General features: G+C 35.2%; 2 protein-coding genes across 3 annotated transcripts; one reads left to right on the forward strand and one right to left on the reverse strand.

The window, feature by feature from the left end:
• Positions 1-3,998: 3,998 nt before the first annotated feature.
• On the reverse strand, positions 3,999-17,954 carry LOC116173980 (activin receptor type-2A). 2 transcript variants are annotated; one of them, XM_031491746.1, is made up of 7 exons: positions 17,738-17,954; positions 12,567-12,869; positions 11,946-12,335; positions 11,439-11,900; positions 6,728-7,047; positions 5,310-6,393; positions 3,999-5,227 (listed from the first exon to the last, which is right to left on the reverse strand). In XM_031491746.1, the coding sequence occupies exons 2-6, from the start codon at positions 12,826-12,828 to the stop codon at positions 5,347-5,349; spliced, it is 2,481 nt and encodes an 826-aa protein (XP_031347606.1). In that variant the 5' UTR covers positions 12,829-12,869; positions 17,738-17,954; the 3' UTR covers positions 3,999-5,227; positions 5,310-5,346. The 2 variants fall into 2 exon arrangements, with proteins under 2 accessions (XP_031347606.1, XP_031347597.1); XM_031491737.1 differs by having other exon boundaries at positions 5,104-6,393.
• An 18-nt stretch (positions 17,955-17,972) lies between these two features.
• On the forward strand, positions 17,973-20,570 carry LOC116174017 (methionine aminopeptidase 1D, mitochondrial). The gene is made up of 5 exons (XM_031491796.1): positions 17,973-18,218; positions 18,263-18,479; positions 18,532-18,723; positions 19,999-20,260; positions 20,313-20,570. The coding sequence occupies exons 1-5, from the start codon at positions 18,178-18,180 to the stop codon at positions 20,507-20,509; spliced, it is 909 nt and encodes a 302-aa protein (XP_031347656.1). The 5' UTR covers positions 17,973-18,177; the 3' UTR covers positions 20,510-20,570.
• Positions 20,571-20,789: the final 219 nt, after the last annotated feature.

Genomic DNA, 20,789 nt, shown 5'->3' on the forward strand with positions numbered 1-20,789 from the left:
TTCGAATAATTTTAATGCTACTCTGTTTTGAGGTACAACAATTTTATCGTTGGACGGAATAGTCTCACATTTGTGTCCCATGTAATAATTGCCTAGGACGCAAATGAAGCGGAGCGACCGAAGGGTTTCCGACACATAATCACAGTTAAAAGATAAGAAAATTTCCTTGCATTTTTAGCACCTCCCATGAATGCATTTGTCTCACAAGTTTCTCTGTCTATATAAAAGTTCGGTAATTTGCCGTAATGTGACGCTAAGACACAGAGTTAAATATTGGCAAAACAGTGCTTCCGTTCTCCCCATAAAATTACAAAAACTGACTGTTTTTTTAATGATCTTTTTCAATATACTAATAAATAAAGAGTTAATTAGTCCATGGGCCAGTCGACATGACGGTATAATTTGGGGGTACCAATTTTCCTTTTTACAGTGGTTATACAGGTTTATTAGGATGCCAAAAAATCATGATTGCCATCTCAAAGCGGTAGCTAATAGAAATGGCGGCCAATCAAAGATGGCGGATGTAGAGTTTTATAAAGTAAACTATATCTCTGGAATTATTGATCCAATTTCATTAATCTTAATGAAAGCTCTTTATATGTGCTATAAATATTGTTATTGGTACTTTTTCGATAAAATCAACTGTTAATAAGTAATTTAAAAAAATGTTTTTTTTAATTGTTTCCCGAATGTTCTTTACTGCCTGTATTAATACACAATGAATGGTAAAATTATGCGCATATTATGCAGAATATTAGCGAAAAATATGCAAACAGTTTTGATATATATGCACACGTATACAAAATTATATAATATGTTGCATAATTTCTAATAAAAAAGGTATTACGATAAACACTAGCAATAAGATGTTTCTCTAAGTTTTCTGCACGAAATGATTGTCTCCTGTCGCTAAGAATTAATTTATAAGCACTAAGCAGAGAAACTATACTCTACTTCAACTAAAGTAATAGGTGCATTAGAAATGGACAAACTATTGGGAGCAATTTCCAAACCTTCCACAATATCACCCATCATCACCGTAGAGAAATAGAAAGATAAAATAGTTTGGCAATGATGAAATTAAACATCAATTAAATCAATAAATCTTCCTTTCGGCTTTTGCAGTATGTTTCATTATCGCGTCCGTTATAAAAATCCGAAAGAATGTATTAAAAATTGAAATTAAAATCGATTAAATCTAACAAAAATTTAAATACATCTTAAAATATGCAATTCTATCATGTAAATGCAAAGGATATCAAAATATGCAAGATACGCAAAAATAAATTCGGTTTAATAAATATTGCAAACCGAAGATACACAAAATCTCATAAGACAACCAAAAGTAAACGATTATTCACAGCTTTAGCTGATCAAACAATTGAATTAAAATAAAAATAATTACTAACTACAAAAATCATTGTAGTTACGTCTATAGATATATTGTAGCTGAAGAGCCATGATCAAATAACAAATGATGATGAAATTGGTATGTGCGGATTATGTTTCTAAACCTTCACTTCTCTACTTTAATTGAACTTGTATCTCAATTCGGACGACACTGGGTTCGTTGTAATTACAGATGTAAAATTGGCTCCTTAATGGTGAAAAAACTCCCTTTAACGAGTACTGGGAAAACCTTAAAGAAAGGCTTCAGATAAGCGACGCCTGTTCGATAAACACAGCACTTCCACTAACTTCCTCGTAAAACGTGACACACGTTTCCGCTTAACGGTAAACAAGAACTTTACAACTGCAATAAATACGATCAAATACGGCTTTTAGCTATAACATCAGTAAAGAGTTTGTTAATATTGATGGAAAGGTGTATACTGTGTCGATAATTTGACATAAGTAGATTATATAAAACAAAAAATACATTGGAAAATTGTACGTCAAAATCAAAGAGATGCTATTCCGGAAGCAGCAAAAAGATGAAAGAATACCCTAAGTTTGGCTTCCATATCACAACACGTAGAATTACCAAGCTGGCTCTTGACAACTACCATTACGTAATGCTAATAACTTAAAGTGTACAAGCGCATGCAAACTGCCAACTTGTGGATACGTCACTGAAGAAAAGGAAGAAGGAGCAGATTTTAGTGTATATGAAACTTTTGAAAGTAACGATGGGGTTAATTTAGTTTTCATTAAATGTTAAGAGTTAAAAAAAATTCCGCCATTTCTATTAGCTACCACCTTGAGATGGCAATTATGGTTTTTTTACATCCTAATATATGTGTCTAACCGTGGTAAAAAGCAAAATTGGTACCCCCAAATTATACCATTTCCTTAAATTTAGCCAGTTGGCCCATAGACTAAATGTATGCCTCTCTAATAGTAAAATTTTCTTTTTTTGCTTTTTTAAGAAGAAATTGATCTTTAAAAATCACTAAAATGTCGCAACTTTAACGCCGTATATTTTGTTTTTTTTTCGCTTGTTTTAAAAAAAATGCCCTTAGAGAAGCACGGCGGCATTCTTGCTGAATCGATATCAATCAACACATCAGTAAAATACCTTTGTCATACTTTAAATTTATAGGGACAACGTAGATATGTTTAGGCATTTAATATACAGAGTCCTGATGCCTCTTAATGAGGTGAGGAATGGACCCTCAATTACCCTATGCATTTATTCTTAAAAAGTTGCCTTTATTAATAGTAAATGTATACATAATTTTATTATCTAAAAAAATAATTGAAATGTAAAATGAAGACTCTTTAAAAGACAAAAAGCAAAACATGTTTCACTTGATGAAGGAATGTAAACACATTTATACACAGCCAAACAATTATATAAAATTACAAATCACCCAAATGTTAAGAGCACAAACGCAATTTGAATTTTCAAGCAAAATCACAGAAAAACAATTTAAATAATGATCTTAATTCTACATATACGATAGCGTAGTATTTCCAGCTGAGATTCGCCTTTTTGTACTTGAGAATCTCAGAAAACAACGCGAGAGATTTTAGTATGAGCACCAGTACAGTTCATTCCCATTAAAAGTAATTACTATACAGTAACATTTTCTAAACTTTAAGGCAATTATTATGTACTTCTAGGTTCTTGTATTATAAATTAAAAAAAACACCAACATTTGAATTCGGAATTACCCAAAAGTTTAGGCTTACAATTAAGGTATTTTATCTGCACATTAAAGTGTTTATAATACTTTTCTAGAGATCTACATTTATGGTACATTTTCCTTGGGATACCTACATGCAAAAATACACACCCACGTCAGTCCCAGTTTTCGATTATCAGTCAGTTTTTTTATGCGGCAAAAAGTTGGCTAGAAAGATACGGTTCGGACTTGCGGCAAGTCAGCTGTGTGAATCAATACCCTGTACCTGTTCAGATTTATGTTCATTACTTTTTGAGATTGCAAGAGTCCGCCATTATTTTACAAAATCAGTCGAAATGAGTATCAATGTGTTCGCGAAGAAAAAATCCCAATTTTTTTCGGCGACCAAAAAATATGAAAATCACCCCTTAGTTACCACACCAATCAAAAATAATCGTTACCACGGTACAATGCACTTTATTTATATACTTGTATTATGCTTTAGAAGTTTGACCAGTTAGTGCTTAGTTTTGAAAAAATTTGAGTTTAAACAATCACTGCTTTTGATATACAGTTGCGGCTCTCCATATTTATCTAAAGAAATTAGTTCATTTGTTCGAAATTCGCCTTTTTAATTAATCTTATTTGTTTACGAAATCAAAAGTACACTTGCAGCAAATAATTATGTAATTTGTGACACTCTGTTTACTTTCTGATATTCTTTTGTTTTTTTATTATAGCAGCCTACTCCGATGTATAAACACGTAATTAATTAATGAGTAGGTACTTTTGTGAAAAATATTGAATAACATAAAAACTGTGGGGTTTAAGCACATGGCACCCCTTATAAACATTGAAGAGAACACAAAAGACAATTGAATAGCGAAATAAAATAGTGGTAGTTCCATTTGAAAAAGAATAGTTATAGCACTTTGAACAAATGGCATTGAAACAAGTAAAAATATGCAGGATGTTCCATTTAAAAAGATCAGTTATTTATTGACATCGTAAAAATGGGACACCCTGTACATTCAAAAATAATTTCTGTAGATTTGCAACCACCAGTATTGTTTACCAGGTATCAGCTATGTACGAAAAACCAACGCGCTGTTGCAGGACCCTGTATATAGCTAAATACCATAACATTCAATCAAAAATTTTTTGTGGTTCTTTAAAAACTGGGAAATTTTGTAAATTGTAATTTTTGGCTCTTCCGTTTCAATAGGTTGCCGACCCCTGTGTTATACACATCAGATTCCACATACCTGGCACGTTTGACAGCGTCTGCAAACCTTCAGGACCATCTTTTTGAAATATAGGAATGGCTTACAAGATGGAATATAAAAATAAATGAAAGCAGGTCACAATATTCACATTAAAAAAAGAAAAATTTACAAAATCAGGACCGTATTAAAGAACTACTCGCCCACGGAACACAATCAAACAGAATCCTGCGCAAAGATGAGATCACTATTTAAATAACTCTTGTGAAAAACTGCAACCCCGAAAAAATCTACTTCAGACCCTAAACTGCAAGAAGCCTGGTTGCAATTAAGTTTCTGTAATTGTAAATATGTTCCTATTCAATTCCTCTAGACCATTAGAAATGGATTGAGGAAAAAAGGAAGTTACCAATATTGTAAAGAACTTGCAAGATGAGTGCAATATAACTGTGGAATTGTTGAATAAACTTTTATGGAAGCCCAGAGATGCTCACCGTGTAATCTGAGTTTTTCGAAATCCAAGGTACATCCAGTCCCAATTAACTCATACAATGAGACTTTACTGTACTGAGTTTTAGTCGACTGTTTTTAAATCTACCAGAGTTGATGCAAAGCCTGCTTTAACTTTCAGATTCGGATTTATATTTAGTAAACTTGCCCCAATTTAACCGAGATGTTCTGATACAAAGTCTAATTTGCAAATTAAAAAATCAACCAAATTGATCTTTTTGTCCAGGTTATATTTAAAAAAAATAGCATATCTACTATTGACAGGTGATTTTGCAAAATCATGTTGGACCTTCTCGAAATGAATGTGATGTAAGGTTTCTATTGTCATAAATTTCAATTATGAAGATCACTACCTACTCTCAACATGGCATTACTTCCACTTCTTCATTCCTCCTTGGGAGAAATCTCATGATATAAATATTTAGCCTGGAATTTCCAGTTTAAAAACAAATTAATAAAAAAAACAAATACAAAAAATAAATAAATAAAACATAGGTTAGGTACTAACCACTTTGCTCTACAATTTCGCGCATGTGCAAAACTGTTTAAAAACTACTGATGCTCTCTCTATCCTGAGAGTCTTGCTGAGGTATCGCCACGTGAGTTGGGGCGGGGTCCAGATCGGGCGCACTACCCCACTGCCCCATGCTCATGATTCGATCGTCGTATAAAGAGAAACGTGCCGAATTATTCGCGGCTTTCCCTCTCGTTCGTCTAACCGAAGGGGGAACATCACCCGGCGTTTTTACCCGCACAGACGGATCCTTTAACTTTGTCAGATCCGTCACAGACGAAAAAACTTCGTTAAACTGCTCTAGAGAACGTTGCCTAGAAAGGCTATCTTTGCATTTTAAAAGATGGGTAACGCCAGACGTGTTGCACACCCCATTCTCGTGCTGGTCTACTTGTACGACGGACAATGGTAATGTGCTAGGTCGTTTTGTCTCATTTTCATTAATGAGCGTTGTCGTCACACCATTCTGTCCGAAACTATTTACCAGTTTACCGGGTATAATTTGTACTTTGGTTTCTTTACGTGAAGCTAAATCGGCAGAATTGGCCTGATCTTTTTTACTATGGAACAATTTTTTAAAATCTAACCACTTAAATTTCGTTTTCGGAGGTACAATTACGTTTCCATTATACCGCTTCGGACTACCGTGTACGGCATTTTGAACATATGGAATAGGCACAGCGCGGTGATTCAGTTGAAAGTTTAGAAAATCGTTTGTAATTAAATTTTGGGAGTCGGAACTTGTACAATGTTTGGAGGACTTATCTATGAGCAGGCAGTCGCTCGACCCCGAAAGTAGATTTCGCTCCAGGCAAGGATTTCGGCCTTGATACGGTTGGAGGGGCGTTACGCATACTGCCAACTGGTTTGAATTTTTACAATTTTCTTCGCTAGGTGACAGTAGTGTTTCTATTGTACCTACTGAAGAATCTATTGTGTGATCGTGTAAGTGATTATTGTTGATTAGGGGGGTGGGACTTGCTGGAGGATGCATTGGATGTAGGACTCGACCTCGAAGTGTCGGTAACTCCAAGAGCCTTTCTTCGACACACAGTGATGTTAGACGAGCTTCGGCGTCCTGTACAAAACAATGTAGAGAATTATTAACAATTCAAGCTAAAGTCACTAAATATAGAAAGCACCGTGTGTTAGAGAGAGAACGCATGATTGTTGCCCAAAAATGGCGGAAGTTACCAGATTCTAGTAACTTTAATGTTAGGGATTGTTCCACCTGTTTGGAGATATCTATATATTTTTATAAAGCATGACAGTACTATGAAGTTAGGGTATAAAAAATGACAGCTATTCAGATTTTATTTGTCAATTTTTTTAAGTTGGCAGCAAATTTGCCCAAAAATGGCGGATGATTGCGGTACTTTCTATATCTAGTGACTTTAATTCAAGCAACTTACCTGATCCCAACAATCTTCGGCGGTTTCACATAGCAAACGCGCGGCTACGGTATCTCTCCACGATGGAGGCCAAAGGGGGCGCGCTTTTCGTCGACTGACAAGGGCCTGCATCTGCTCTAAACTGGGATTCTCCCCGACTTCCTTGTAGAAAGGCGGCGCGTAAGGCTGAGGTTCGCACGCTTGCATATCGATGCATCGTGTACCAAGTTCCCATAGTACTAGTCCCAACGAGTAAACGTCAATTTGTTTCAATGCGCTTTCACAGTCGCGAAGATTTACTGCACCTTCTAGTACCTCTGGAGCCATATATCTCAAAGTACCTAAAAAGATTCCTAATTATAAGAAGGCCACTTCCCTCTCATTATTATTATTCCTAGATGGAATGTTAAATTGTAATTTTTAATTCAATAAATTTAATGAATTTTTTTCTTTACTTATACAGAGTGTAAATGTTGTCTGGGACACTGAATATATCTTCAAATCCACAATGTTTGTAAAGAAGTGACCTCCCATGCACTTCCAATTAGTTAGTGACTCCCACAAGGTTCAGTATTGGGACCCATATTATTACTAATACATGTGGACGACCTACCGAAACGTTTCAAAGCTGTACACTGGACACTTTTTGCTGATCACACCATAATTATAAGAACGAAACCAAAATGAACTACTTAGAAACGTGATGCAAATGCAAGGAGCCACCAACGACTGGTTCACAGATAATAGACTATAGTTTGAACTACTCAAAAACCAAAAATGGAGTTTTTTCTCTAAAGTAAAGCGTTTTACCCCTATTAGAATTTTTGAAAAATTTTCTAAAACCGAAAAATCACAAACCGTGAGTATAAATGCAAAATTGAGGCACAGTAGATACAAAAAAATTGGTTCATTGTTGGGCTAATGGGTGGCTAAGTTAACGGACCGTTTGGATTTTCCTCCACAAATATAAGTAAGGTTTTCTGATTGAAAAAGTACGAATTGTTTTGGATTCTACGCACCAAAATTAATAAAAAAAAGTGTTTTCCCGAGAAATTTTGGTGCAGTCAATGTTTGGAAAAAAGGAAGGTTATACACTGCCTTTTTTTTTTGCCCCGAAAAAAAATTGTCTCAGATCGACCCGGAAAAAAAATTTTCTTATAGAACCTGGCCTGTAGAATCCATAATTTCAAACAGTTCCAAGATTGGGCTACTAGTTGAAAAGTTACAGCCCTTTGAATTTTCTTTCGAAATTGGTTTCTAGTCTATAACTTTTGATTGAGAAGTCTGATCGAAAAAGTACGAATTGTTTTGGATTCTACGCACCAAAATTAATAAGAACAAGTGTTTTCGCCCATCTCGTTCAATCCCCTTCACCTATTTCTCTCTCTCTTAAAGAATGTCTCCTACTCTCTCTGTTCGTTTCACATTCTCTGTTTGTTTTTTTTTCGTTTTCCTGTGTCTATCTTTGTCTATTTATAATGGCCTCTCTCTATCTACCTCTGTACTATCACCCTACAATTACAGTTTCCATCCGTCTCTGTTTCTTTTTTTTTCTTTCTCTATTTTATGCCTCTTTCTGTTTATCTATAACACAATAGGCATTATAATGAGTGTAAAGTGAGATAGAATACACACACAAACCTAAAAGTGCTGATGCCATTCATGCGTCTATGGAGTAGGCTAATATCAATCACGCATTTAATTAATACTGTCAACATTAGTAAAGTTGTCTCTCTCACACTCATATAATGCTTATTGGGTTTTAATTAAAAGTAAGACCCGCAATAATAAAAGTAGGACTTGTTAGCTTTTCAAAAAAAAAAACAATTCACCCCCCCCCCCCCCCCCCGACCACATTTTGTTATGGAAGTAAAACTCATCAGGTCCCACAAGCCAGCAGAGCCATTTTAGAAAAATGAAGGACGAAATACATCTGAATTATAGGCTGATTATAGGCCCTTTTTGGACACTTTAACAAATTTTCAGGCGGCATCCTTTAAACAAAAAAACTATGATTTTGCTGGCTAAAGAAGAAGCTAGCTGATCACATGTGCGATACGTTATGCGCATGCCCAAAATTTTTGCCTTGTAATTAATATCGATCCATTAACAGTGACTGTATAAAGACAGTGTGGTCATATGCTCTATATCCGCCATGTTTTTCCCATATTCTTCATTGAGCTGATCGGTTTAATTGAATTGGTAGATTTTGGCATTTTTCTATGGTTACAATATTATTGCCACAACTGTTTGTGACTTGATCACCTTGGATTCCAAGTTAATTTCCGCCAACCCGATTTATTTGGTTAAAATATGGCGGATATCTCATCTACCAATAAAAAAAACAACACCAAAGTATGACCAAACTGCCTCTATACAGTAGGTATACAGTCACTGTAGATCCATTATAAGTCACTAAATATAGACAGTACCGCAATCCATTGGGCCCGTGTGTTAGAGAGAGAACGCATGTTTTTTGCCCAAAAATTGCGGAAGTTACCAGATTCTAGTAACTTTAATGTTAGGGATTGTTCCACCTGTTTGGAGACCTCTGTCAAGTAGGTATTTGAAATTTGAATTCTCTTTTACTAATAAATCAAATATATAGCAAGTTGTTGTGTTTCAGGTTTTAACAAAAGTAATGTTAAAAGTGTCTTAGTTGTCTATGCATCTTCTCTTATATTATTGGAGAAGAAAAGTTGAAACGATATTCCTGAATTGGAAAGAAGTACAAAAAAAAATTAAAATTATTCGTCTCATTATATTATTAACGAACCTCGAGATCGTTTATAATTTTGTATTGCTGCCTGTCTGTGCGTCTGTCTGTCAGTGTGTAGAAATGTCTGATCGCTTTAAAAATTGATATAGACATGTTCTTCAGGATATAATAAAGTTCGCAATTGTTTTTCGGCTACGTAGACCAATGGGCCAAAAAGTTAGATCAAAAACTGCGCAAACCTCCAAAAAGGGTTTCTAACTCTTGTTACAAAGAACATATCACATATGGATGTCCGGTTTTTTGTGTTAGTAAATATTTCTTAAACTTCAGGCAACTATGCAGATGCAAACAAATACTGCGCATGCGCATAACTTTTGTATTTGCTCAATCCTAATTTTTTATTTGTTAATATATTTAAATGAAATTCTGTATCTAGGCACCTCGAATAAAAGTGAAACTAATGCCAAATCAAAAAAATTGTTTTGCGCATGCGCAGTCGGTTTTCTTTTATTTGTTAAGGTATTTAAATGAAATGTTGTATTCAGGCACCTCAAATAAAAGTAAAACTAATTCCATTTCAAAAAATTTGTGTTACAAGCTATGCTGTTCAGGTGGGACAGAATCAACCCCTTAGGGTGTATTGTAAAAATGATGTATGTGTGAAGATCTCGAGGATCGTTTGGTATTCAGTTGTATCGGATTTTTGAAATATAAGTTAGAATTTAAATAAATATATTAATTGGGCGAAAGCCCGTTGAGGGCCCAGAACAAGAGAGGGACAATAAATAGACAATAAATAAATAATTTTTATTTATCCACTACATCTCCGAGAGGGGCAAAATCAAACTGATCTGGATGATAGTTTTTTTTGTTTAAAGGATGCCGCCTGAATATTTGTTGCAGTGTCTAAAAAAAGCCTATAAATAGCCTATAATTTTGTGATCTGAATTTTTCGCCTTCAAAGCAAATCTCACAAGTGGTCAGCTGGCTTCGTCTTTAGCCAGCAGAGCCGTAGTTTTTTTCTTGCCGCCTGAAAATAAGTTAAAGTGTCCAAAAAGGGCCTATAATAATCCTATAATTCTGATGTATTTCGTCCTTCATTTTTCTAAAATGGCTCTGCTGGCTTGTGGGACCTAAACTCATCCTTTACTTATACCCTCGTTTTATATGAAAACAGAAATTTGACACGATCCAATTGGAGCATTCTGAAAGTGTCATCAATTTCTTAATAAGAAGATCAGAAATGCACAATATTAATATAAGAATAAATAGCTTTACACTTCCACAACATGCAACCGTAAAATATGAAGGGTCGTTTTGAGTATTTAGCACCATACCTCTTAAATTTAGTGTTAAGTAAAATTGAAATGCCACCGTCGACTTTCAAAAAATTCAGTAAAGAATTCGTTAGAAATCTCACTTGGAAGGAAATGTAGTTAAGTATTATTCTTATTATTATTAGGATTAATTTTTGTAGTTCAATTTTTGTTTTTGCATACTGTTTTCTTTGTCAATTAACCATGTTACATTTTTTGTATGATTTATATTTTAGATGTATACCTACCTACTTATTGTAGTCATTATATACCTCCGCAATTTAGGAACGAGAAAATGTAAACTTTTATTTTAAGGGGAAATGGAAGAACGGTTTTTGCCGAATTTCCTCCTTTTGTGTATATTTTCTGTACACAATAAACGTTATTATTATTAAAATCGCTTACTCCTGAAGAACCAAAGGCGAATTATACCTTCTCTTTGACGCCCGAGGTTAAAATATGCCGCAGTTAAGAAGAACCCCATGAGCCGCTGCTCTTGGCATCTTCTAACAACTTTACTAAAAGTTTGTCCAATTAATAAAGCAAATGTTGGGTAAATCCAAACAATTGGGAGCGCAAAAAATGTAGGCAGTAGTACATAGTTTGATCAAAGAGTTAATACTGATACAGTAGAAGTAGGTTAATAGCATATGGTTTCTGTGAATCAGGTTTGCTTCTCAACTAACACTCAATTTACCTGCTTCACTTAGAGAATGATTCTCCGTCCGTCGGGGTACCACCGCCAACCCCAGGTCGCATATACAACAGGAAAGATCCGCCCGCACCAGCACATTCCTTGTATTAATATCACGGTGTGCGATGCACGGTTTTCCCAAATCGGAATGCAGATGAGCCAATCCCTTGGCAATACCCAAACTCATCCGGCATAATACGGTTAAGTTGATGGTGTGATTTTTTAAATACTCTTGCAGGCATTCTTGTTCGAGGTTAAAAATGAGTATGTAATCCGATAGCCCGTTGGGACTTTGCGCACGTTCTCCTCCTCCGAAACATTTTAGTACGCTTGAACTTTCACCAGAAATTTTATAAAGCTCGTGTTCGTTTAAGAAGTAATTGCGATGATGGGGCGGAAATACTTTGACGGCAACTTGTTGATCGTCGACTAGTCCGCGCCATACGCTTCCGTATCGACCGTGACCTGAATATTAAAATTAAAAACGAATTTAAAAATCGCTTAACATACCAATCATGCTGCATAGTTTCAGTTTGTCGATGCTATACTCTTCGGGTGGAGGAAGAGGTACTTGACCGGTTTCTACGTTGTGCTTGTTTGGCTTCATTCGCCAGCAGAAGCACATCAGGGCTCCTACGCCTACCATTAATAATACAAAGGAAATCCCAAAGGCTGTCCACAACAAAGGGCTCATATTGACTTTAGGCGCACCTTCCGTTACAATTGTAGGAGGCGACGAAGTTTCTTCTTGTGGTATGTAGACGTCTGTAAAGTTTCTGTTGCACATGTCCCCTGCACAGCAACAGAACTTAGTCGTATTCATCGCTTTTGGAGGTTTTTTGTCAGAGATACATTGGCTTCGATCACAGTCTTGTGCTTTTCCAGAGGTCTCCCAGCAACCTGTTAACATAAATTACTTCAGGGACATTCGTATAAAAATGCAACTTGTTCCAAGTATAAAAATAGACAAAATTGTAAATAAGACACCGAGAACACATGTTGAAATACAATTCCAAGAAAAAAAAACCACTTGAAAATGAATAAGAACCACATTGCTTTAAGAGATTCTTAATGGCTTTTATCTAAGTGCCTCTTGAAATAAAATTAATTACCTCGAGTAAAATGTCATACCTTGTCCCATAATGCTGACGGTTCCATTGGCGTCTTCCTTCCAAAATGAGTAACAATGGTTTGTTTTACATCTTATGGTACGCTCGGTGGAATTCTCTTCAAAGTCGGGGTCCGCATTGTCCGTTACGTGCGCAATGGTGCCGGTTGCACTGGCGCACGTAATTATTTCTTCTAAACTGTTCGAGTCGACATCAAAAATTGCATTTACTGCGATTGTGTGTAGATAAAATATTGTAAATAACGTAGTCCTGAGAGAAAACATTTTGGTTCTTCGTTGTACGATCTATCGCATTTTTCTTAACACTAAAAATGCAAAATACACAAATCTTAATCTAATTATTGGGTCGTTTATTAATAATTAATCTTTCTAGTTGCTTATTATTGGCTTGTTGGCCACAAGCCTGTAGGGTAGGGAATACTTTCTATGATCTTTGGGACCAGTAATGATTTTAAATTTACCTTCAATTCCAAGTAGCCAATGTAGAACACACTATTACGTCATTTTCGATTGTTAAGGTGAAGTGATTGTTCTTTATTGCCGAAATTTTCATATTCATAATTACAGTTTTGTTTGGATTAATGAATAATTTATTATTTTGCCACCATCATTGTACAAATTCTTTGACCACGCAATTTAACTTTTGTAGTGCAGCCACAAAATATGGGCACTAACAGCAACCGCTATATTATGTCATCCGCATACTTAAATGCACTATGTGGTGAAGTGTAATTTTGCGTCGGGGCAAAAAGTAGCTGAAGACATGTACAAAAGGAGGACAGGGTAGGCCTCGGAGTAGGCGCATATATTTTGTTGTACAGGATCTGGAAGAAATTTGGCATTTGAAGACTACAAAATACGCAGAATTTCATATAATTTGGTGTGTACAAATTTTGTCAAAATCAGAATTTCATTTCACACCCCCAATTTAGGGTGCGCGTAGGAATTTTTAAACATTTTTTGCAAAATCGGAAAAAGCATACCCCTAAAGCTTTTTAACTAGCTCTTATGGTTGCTGAGAAAAACATTAAAAAAGAAATGCAAATTTCAAACAAAACACGTTGGACCCTTAGTTTATTTATCAATTTTTTAAATAAATAAATATTTGTAACACCCTGTATTTACTTGTCATGATCTAAACTAAATTATACAAGTTTAAAAACGACAACATTGCACCACAGTTGAATGCAGAACCCACAGAAAAGCCAATTTATCTTGATAATTACTTTGATTTGATAAATGAAGAAAAATCGTCATCAGATTCTGAGGATGATCTTGATCATGATATTACACAGGATGCGTTAAATAATTTGCGGGATAATTTCACATCATTGAATTTTACAAACAGTACATGTGAATCTAATAACCAATAAAAACAATCCAGAAATCGTCTTTGTATTGGTTGTTAAACACGAAGGCCAACAAACTTAACACAGACAGTTAAGAGAGAAGCAGAGGGGTGGGGGACATTCCTTAATTAAATCGGTGTACTTGCGTATTACATATTTAATAAATTCATTTCTTAAATAGAACACTATATATTTTAATCTAAAAAGATAGTATATGCAAAAATATAACATACTAGAGATGATTTAAAAAAATACGAATGATTCAATATAAAATTTAAGATTAAAAAAAGAATGAAAACAAGTATAAATTGTACACAACTCTTGTGCAGGTAAAGCGCATTTTTTTAACCGAAATAGACCTTTGATTAGAGTACCATGAAGGATAAAACTATGTAGTTCCACCCCCCCTCCCCCTCAACCCCGTAGTTTGATAAGAGGACAGAAAGAAGGGCAGTAGTTGGTAGAAAACGGTGGTTCTTTTCGTTGAGACCTAATTAGAATACAATGAGATAAAATTAATCCCCCCCCCCCCTCAGACCCAGTCGCTCACTGATCTCGAGAAAGAGTCGCACGGGAAAGTTATAGTTTGTACAAACCCATTTATTTCGACGAGACCTTTCATTAGAATACCATGAAGGGTAGAACATGTGTTAACCCCCCCCATTTCCTAAAGTTTACCTTAGCACCACTAAAGGCATGCGTATGCAAAATCTGAGACCAATTGGTTGTCGTACGTAAAAGTTATGCACGTTATACTTTCAAAAACAGCATCTCAGGAAATAAATCGTGGGGGGGGGGGGCCTTTTAGACAGCGGCGAAATTTGATGTCCGTCTGGCACACCTTCAAGGTATAGGCTACCTACTGCAAAAAATTCCAGGACTCTAGGACCATTCCCCTAGAAGTAGTTTGAAACGGCAGAAGTGGGTCCGGACGGACGGACAAAACGCAAAAAATAGCACATTTCTTTAATTCTTAAAAAATGCGCTAAAAATTTAGCATTTTTTAAATCTTTTTCAACCAATATTGAATTTTTTTGAATTTCTTTACTGTAAAATTTGGGGAACAGAATTTAATGGGGTATCTTTTTGAAATCAAATTAACAAGGTGTTCCACTAAAAAGATGAGGTTAGGTGCACCACCCGATTTGTACACCCTACAGATCGGGCCAACCGCGCGCAACGTAAAATTTTTTGTATCTCCCCTCCTTCACCCGCTACGGATTTTCAAACTTGCGACTGTAGGCTTCCGGAATACACTTTGCACTCTCTTCCTACATCCAGGGGGGTGGCGCAGGACAAAAAATTTAAGTGTGAAGCCATAACGGCTACATATTCCTGTACTGATCCTGTAGGTTTTATGGCAGCCTCCGGGGGGTGATAAAAATTTTTACCTTACAAGAAAACCTCAAAAGTTTTGTTCTTTAAGATAGGGAACATTTCAAAGATTTGAAAGCTAAGCCTTTGAAAGATCGTTGTAGCGCCTTAGAGATTATTTTGGATTTCTGAAGGCTCTCAAACATAAACATAATATATGACTTGTAACAAATGAACAACAAAATTTTAATTGTTGGTCTTGAAAGAGGTAATTGTTATGTTTCAGTGATAAGAGTATATAGGGTAAAATTTTGTCTGGAGCACTGAATATGAAAAAACAACATTTTCTTCGAAGAAGCTATTGCTACCATTGTACTTTAAATTTGTGGTCAGTGGCGTACTTCTGCATAGTCAAGGGGGGCATATTTTTTTAAATGGCAACCACTAGTTTTCACTACACTGTTGGATATAGAAGCATAAAAAACTTCTTGAAAAACGTATTATATTACATAATCAAATTTAAGAGAAAAACTCAAATTAAGAAAAATAGTTAATAAATAATTAATATCATAATTTTACAAGTTTGATAAAAAAAATAGTGCTTTCCATTAAAAACAAAAGTTCCTTAATTTAGATTTTTCTCTTAAATTTGAGTATTTTTTAAAAAACAATGTACTCTAAGAAAATGTGATGAAAAATAGTGGTTTCCATAAAAAAATAACCCCCTTTGACCATGTAGAAGTACGCCACTGCCTACAAATTTAAAGTATTTATAGCTTGGTAGAAAACTTCTATAATTTTGGATACCATAAAGAGCTTCATTTAAAAAAAACGTTGTTTTGATGATATATTGAGTGTTCCAGACATCATTTTTACTCACCTACTTAAAATTAATATTAGGCGTGACTAAAGATAGAGGAATGCCTCTATGGCGTGACCTAACATTTCCACAGCCATCTCTGAATCAAAATTTTGTTGCTCACACCTTACAATTATGACAATGACAATACAATAAAAACATACCATCATACCAATCATTTACAATATTTAATTTATTTACATTGAAACAAAACAAAATTGAACTTTGAATTCAATCACAATTGAACCCAAAAAATTTCTGTGATTACACATTCCCAAATTTTGTAATTCCTATTCCTAGAGCGCATGCTAGGTCCCATTTCCTTAGGTTTTTTGGAGTTCAACATACGATATACGTTTTCGCTCCATTCGTATTTTTAATACTAAATTTGTCTGTTGCGGCTTTTAAGAGTTCAAAACGATCAGCACTAAAAGATTCAGTGATCACTACTCCAGATCCTTTTAACAGCTAGCCATATGCGCTAGGGATATCTGAGCGATAGAAACTTAAAGATTAACAGTCGCGGTTGGTTGGTTTTATGTTGGCCAATACGATGGTAATGGTCAATGTTTGTTTGTTGCAACAATTTAATTAGAAACGCAATCAAAACAATACACTTGATCAGCTGTAGCACTGATTAGCAAGTTGTTCCACCACAAGAAAATATTTAAATATATTCAACGATAATCATTGTAAACTGTACGGCGTGTGTACACTAGTCAGCCATCGAATTACAAATTAACAATGGTGGAAAAACCTGCCTTTTTTGGACGATCTTGTTAGTGGAAACCGGCCAGATGGCAACCCTACTGGAGAATATCAAGGATTACCTAACTAAGACTCCATTTGGTCTCCACAGCATACTCCAATAACAAGTTAACCCTTTGAAGTACTTAGAAGCAAGGCAGTTGTGGAATACGACATGTAAAACAGTTGAGTGTGATATAATTCAGGAACCTTCATTTTTGGCCAATTATTGTCCTTCCAAATTAAGGTTTTTTCAAAATCTTACACTTTTTGTAATTGAGTGAAGAAAAAATAGAGGAAGAAAGGCAGTTATGTAGACTTTTTGACAGCCTCACTGTGATTAATATGTGAAATAATCTAACTACTTAATGAACAATTTGATAATCTCTAAAGAAGCACTTTAATTAATTGCGTTGTTTTCCCATAAAGAAATTCTTGAAGTAAACACTTTGAACTCATGATCAAGACATGATGACTAAAAAAAAGATTAAGTACAATCTCAAAAAAAAAGTAAATTAGATCAGAGGAATCAACAGGATAGAATTTGAAGAATTTATAAATAGCAAAGTGCAGTACTACACATCGTTAAAGTTTTATATCAAGTGCACTTAAGCCACTCCGTCTTAAGTGGTAAACATAAAGCGTTATAGTTAAATAAGTAGGTAGTTATGCGAATTTAAATTATAAATAATGCACAACGTGCAACTCGTAACCGCACGATTTAAATTTGTGTTTGGTTTGGCCGTTTGTAAACAAGGCTTTTTATCGATTTTATTATAATCGAATTTCGTTTAGGAATTATGTTAAAGGGATTTAATTTGCGTTTGATTGGGTCGTATATTTTAGGAGCGATTTAAATTAGCTTCGAACATGCAAATAATAATTAAAAATAGAATCTACAAACCTGTGTTGTCGGTAGATCAACACTAGGCCGTGTTACACAAGGTGAATCCACGAAATTATCATGGAAGGTGAAAGTGATATTCCGAACGATAAAACGGTCTTTATTATTAGCTCCCTTGCACCACTTTAACTCTGTTCTTTCAATTGCAAATGATTTCGGTACATTTTCTATAAAGCAGTAGAATTGTCGCCGCCTCTACTGGTCACGTGACCCAAATTGACAGTTACGATAAAACAGCCAGGCGGCGAAAATCGGCACCCTGGCGCCAGCCGTACGTACATTGCAATTAGTTTTTTTTCCTATTTCCCGTCTCACGAACTGAAATTACCATTAGCAATGACTTATTAAAAATAGTACCTACTTGACGAGAGATTATTTCCGGAACACAACCCGTTTATCTAAAGTGCAGTTCAGCGAGATTCAATATACAGGGTGTTCAAATGAGACAGTTCCGTTATCTACGTCGTTTCTGGCCCATAAAGTGAGTAATGCCACAAATGTACTAAGCTAAAATTGCATTTTAAGGACCGACTTTGGTACTTATAAGATTGTCACGCCCGGCAAAATTTCACCACCGAGATCAGTTCCATCACATATAGCAAAACCTACCTATTATGAGTCGGGAACGCCCCCCCTCCCGTTGCTTCGCCCAGAAATAAAGAAGGACAACGAAATTAAAAAAATGCGCAGCAGTTGCAAGCTGGCCGCAAACGTTTTAGATGAAATTGGAAGAATTATCCACGTAGGTAAGTGGGAAGGTCAAAGTGTTCAGTGGAAACTATTAACATTTATAGGTGGGACAGACTACAGACGAATTAGATGCAGTTATACACGAGCTAGTCATTGCAAATGGTGCATATCCCTCACCGTTAAATTATAAGCATTTTCCAAAGTCTGTGTGTACATCTGTTAATAATGTAGCTTGCCATGGCATACCAGATGATAGGCCTTTGCAGGATGGTGACATAGTTAATGTAGATATTACAGTGAGTTTTTGTTTAATTATACCATAATTTTTATGTGTATTAACACGATTGAGGAGGAGGTGCTTTTAGATTGTTTTTAACATCTCTGTTTCATTTGTTTATGTAGTTGTGTACAGCTGGGATAGTAAAGGCTCCAATACACTACCCGGAGCAACTCCCACCTCCATTATAACCATTTTCACACAATATACATTGTCACCTAATATATTGTCAAATTGAGCACGTAGGTAAAACGTTTTTCTTACATATAATTCTGGAATTACATAATTTTGTTATTCCCATTAGTTCATCTATGAGCTCATCCAAGCATCAGACGTAGATTATCGATTGGCACACTGGTATATCTTTTGGCAATGCCGGATTCACCCAAATGTATACCAAGCACATCTTTTGGGCTCTAAAAAAGGGGCTAAAGAGATTATTCCATAAAAACATTGGAACCAATAATAATAACAAAACATTATTCAACTTGTGAGATCATAGCTACCATAGTCGTACTTTAATTTTGTTTTTTTTTTAGATATGAATTTAATTATTTTGTTGTTGTTTAGTTATGTTAAGATTTTGAGTTTTTGTTGTGTTTCTTTTTTCTTATTACACTAAATAATTGCGCGTTAACTATTAAATATGTATTGTCCTGTAATTGGAATGTCTGTTCTGTTGGGCAATAAATCTCTATTATTATTAAGTTGTAAAATACGTGGAACCAAATTTGGTACACATATTCTTACACATAGAGCTGAAAAACTTTTTGGGCAGAACGCGCATGCGCAGGCGTACAGGGGTGGTATCTGTGCTAGCCACTTTCTTAAATATCAGCAGGATTGTTGTTCATTTTTTGTACACATGGATTAAATTAACATGTTTTGTCTTCCTAAAGTGTCACTTTTTTTCTCAAACAAATTAAGAAGCTATAAAGAGACGAAAAGACACACGGCATTTTTAAAGGTGGTGTTCATATTTTTCGTTTGGGATTTATAAATCAGTACTCTTTTTTTCCCCCTAAACAAATTTATTTATTTATTATCCCTCTCTTGTTATAATTAAGATTTTAGTATTTGCAGTAGAATAATAATTAAACTCAAATTTTAAGCTCCGCAATTGCGCATTTTCATATCGCCATGCATTAGAGATCTTTGTGAAAAATTTAATTGCGTAAGCATCGATTCTTTAACATGTTTTCTGTGGAATTCATGTCAGGCTACGTAGCTGAAAAATAAAACAGTAGTGAATAAGGATCATTTTCCATTATATTAACAGAATTGTATCTTTCAGGTGTTCCTAGACAATTACCACGGCGATTGCTCAAAAACATTTCTGATCGGTCAAGTCGATAAAAAAGGCTGCGATTTAGTAGAAGCAACACAAGTATGTTTGGAAGCCGCTATTGAAATTTGCAAACCGGGACAATCTTTTTCCGCGATCGGAGCCGCCATTCAAAAAAAAGCCAGGGAGCTGAAATTCTCAGTCGTGCCGGCATTTATTGGTCACGGTATTGGCAGCTACTTTCACGGTCCACCTGACATCTACCATTTTCGTAAGTTGTACCCAACATTCAATCTGGAACGAATTACACTCATTCTCTTTAGGAAATAATTACCCCGGTGTAATGGACGTAGGAATGACGTTTACAATAGAGCCAGTTTTATCTCAGGGTACAGGGGAGATTGGTGTGCTTGAGGATAATTGGACCGCAATAACCCTCGACAATTCAAGAACTGCCCAATTCGAACACACTGTTCTTATTACACCAAAAGGTTGTGAGATATTAACAATACCTGATTAAATATGTTTGTGTATATACCTATGTCCTAAACAGAGAATTATTGAGTAAAAGGTAATTTTGGCACCAGCCTTTTTTTCAACCTGACCCTGTTAGTGTTGAGCAGATTGCGTAGATCCAGTCCAGATTAAAGGTTTTAATATGTACAATGTGCAACTGAAAAAAGAAGCATAATGATTGTCGATTAGTAAATGCAGTTATTTAAAAGATATATACAGAGTGCTTCAAAATACCATAGCCATTGTGATCGATCTAATTTGGAAAAATTGACTTAACAGTATAA

This window comes from Photinus pyralis, unplaced genomic scaffold, assembly GCF_008802855.1.
Source record: "Photinus pyralis isolate 1611_PpyrPB1 unplaced genomic scaffold, Ppyr1.3 Ppyr1.4_LG1, whole genome shotgun sequence".
Taxonomy (NCBI): domain Eukaryota; kingdom Metazoa; phylum Arthropoda; class Insecta; order Coleoptera; family Lampyridae; genus Photinus; species Photinus pyralis.

Bases quoted from the DNA above. Each gene is read 5' to 3' on its own strand.
- LOC116173980 (XM_031491746.1), bottom strand. From the start codon at position 12,828: ATGTTTTCTCTCAGGACTACGTTATTTACAATATTTTATCTACACACA. The intron at 7,048-11,438 runs GTAAATTGAGTG...GAATCTTTTTAG, and splicing joins TCATTCTCTAAGTGAAGCAG to GTACTTTGAGATATATGGCT. The intron at 6,394-6,727 runs GTAAGTTGCTTG...TGTTTTGTACAG, and splicing joins CCGAAGATTGTTGGGATCAG to GACGCCGAAGCTCGTCTAAC.
- LOC116174017 (XM_031491796.1), top strand. From the start codon at position 18,178: ATGAGACAGTTCCGTTATCTACGTCGTTTCTGGCCCATAAA. The intron at 18,219-18,262 runs GTGAGTAATGCC...TTGCATTTTAAG, and splicing joins CGTCGTTTCTGGCCCATAAA to GACCGACTTTGGTACTTATA. The intron at 18,724-19,998 runs GTGAGTTTTTGT...TGTATCTTTCAG, and splicing joins TAGTTAATGTAGATATTACA to GTGTTCCTAGACAATTACCA.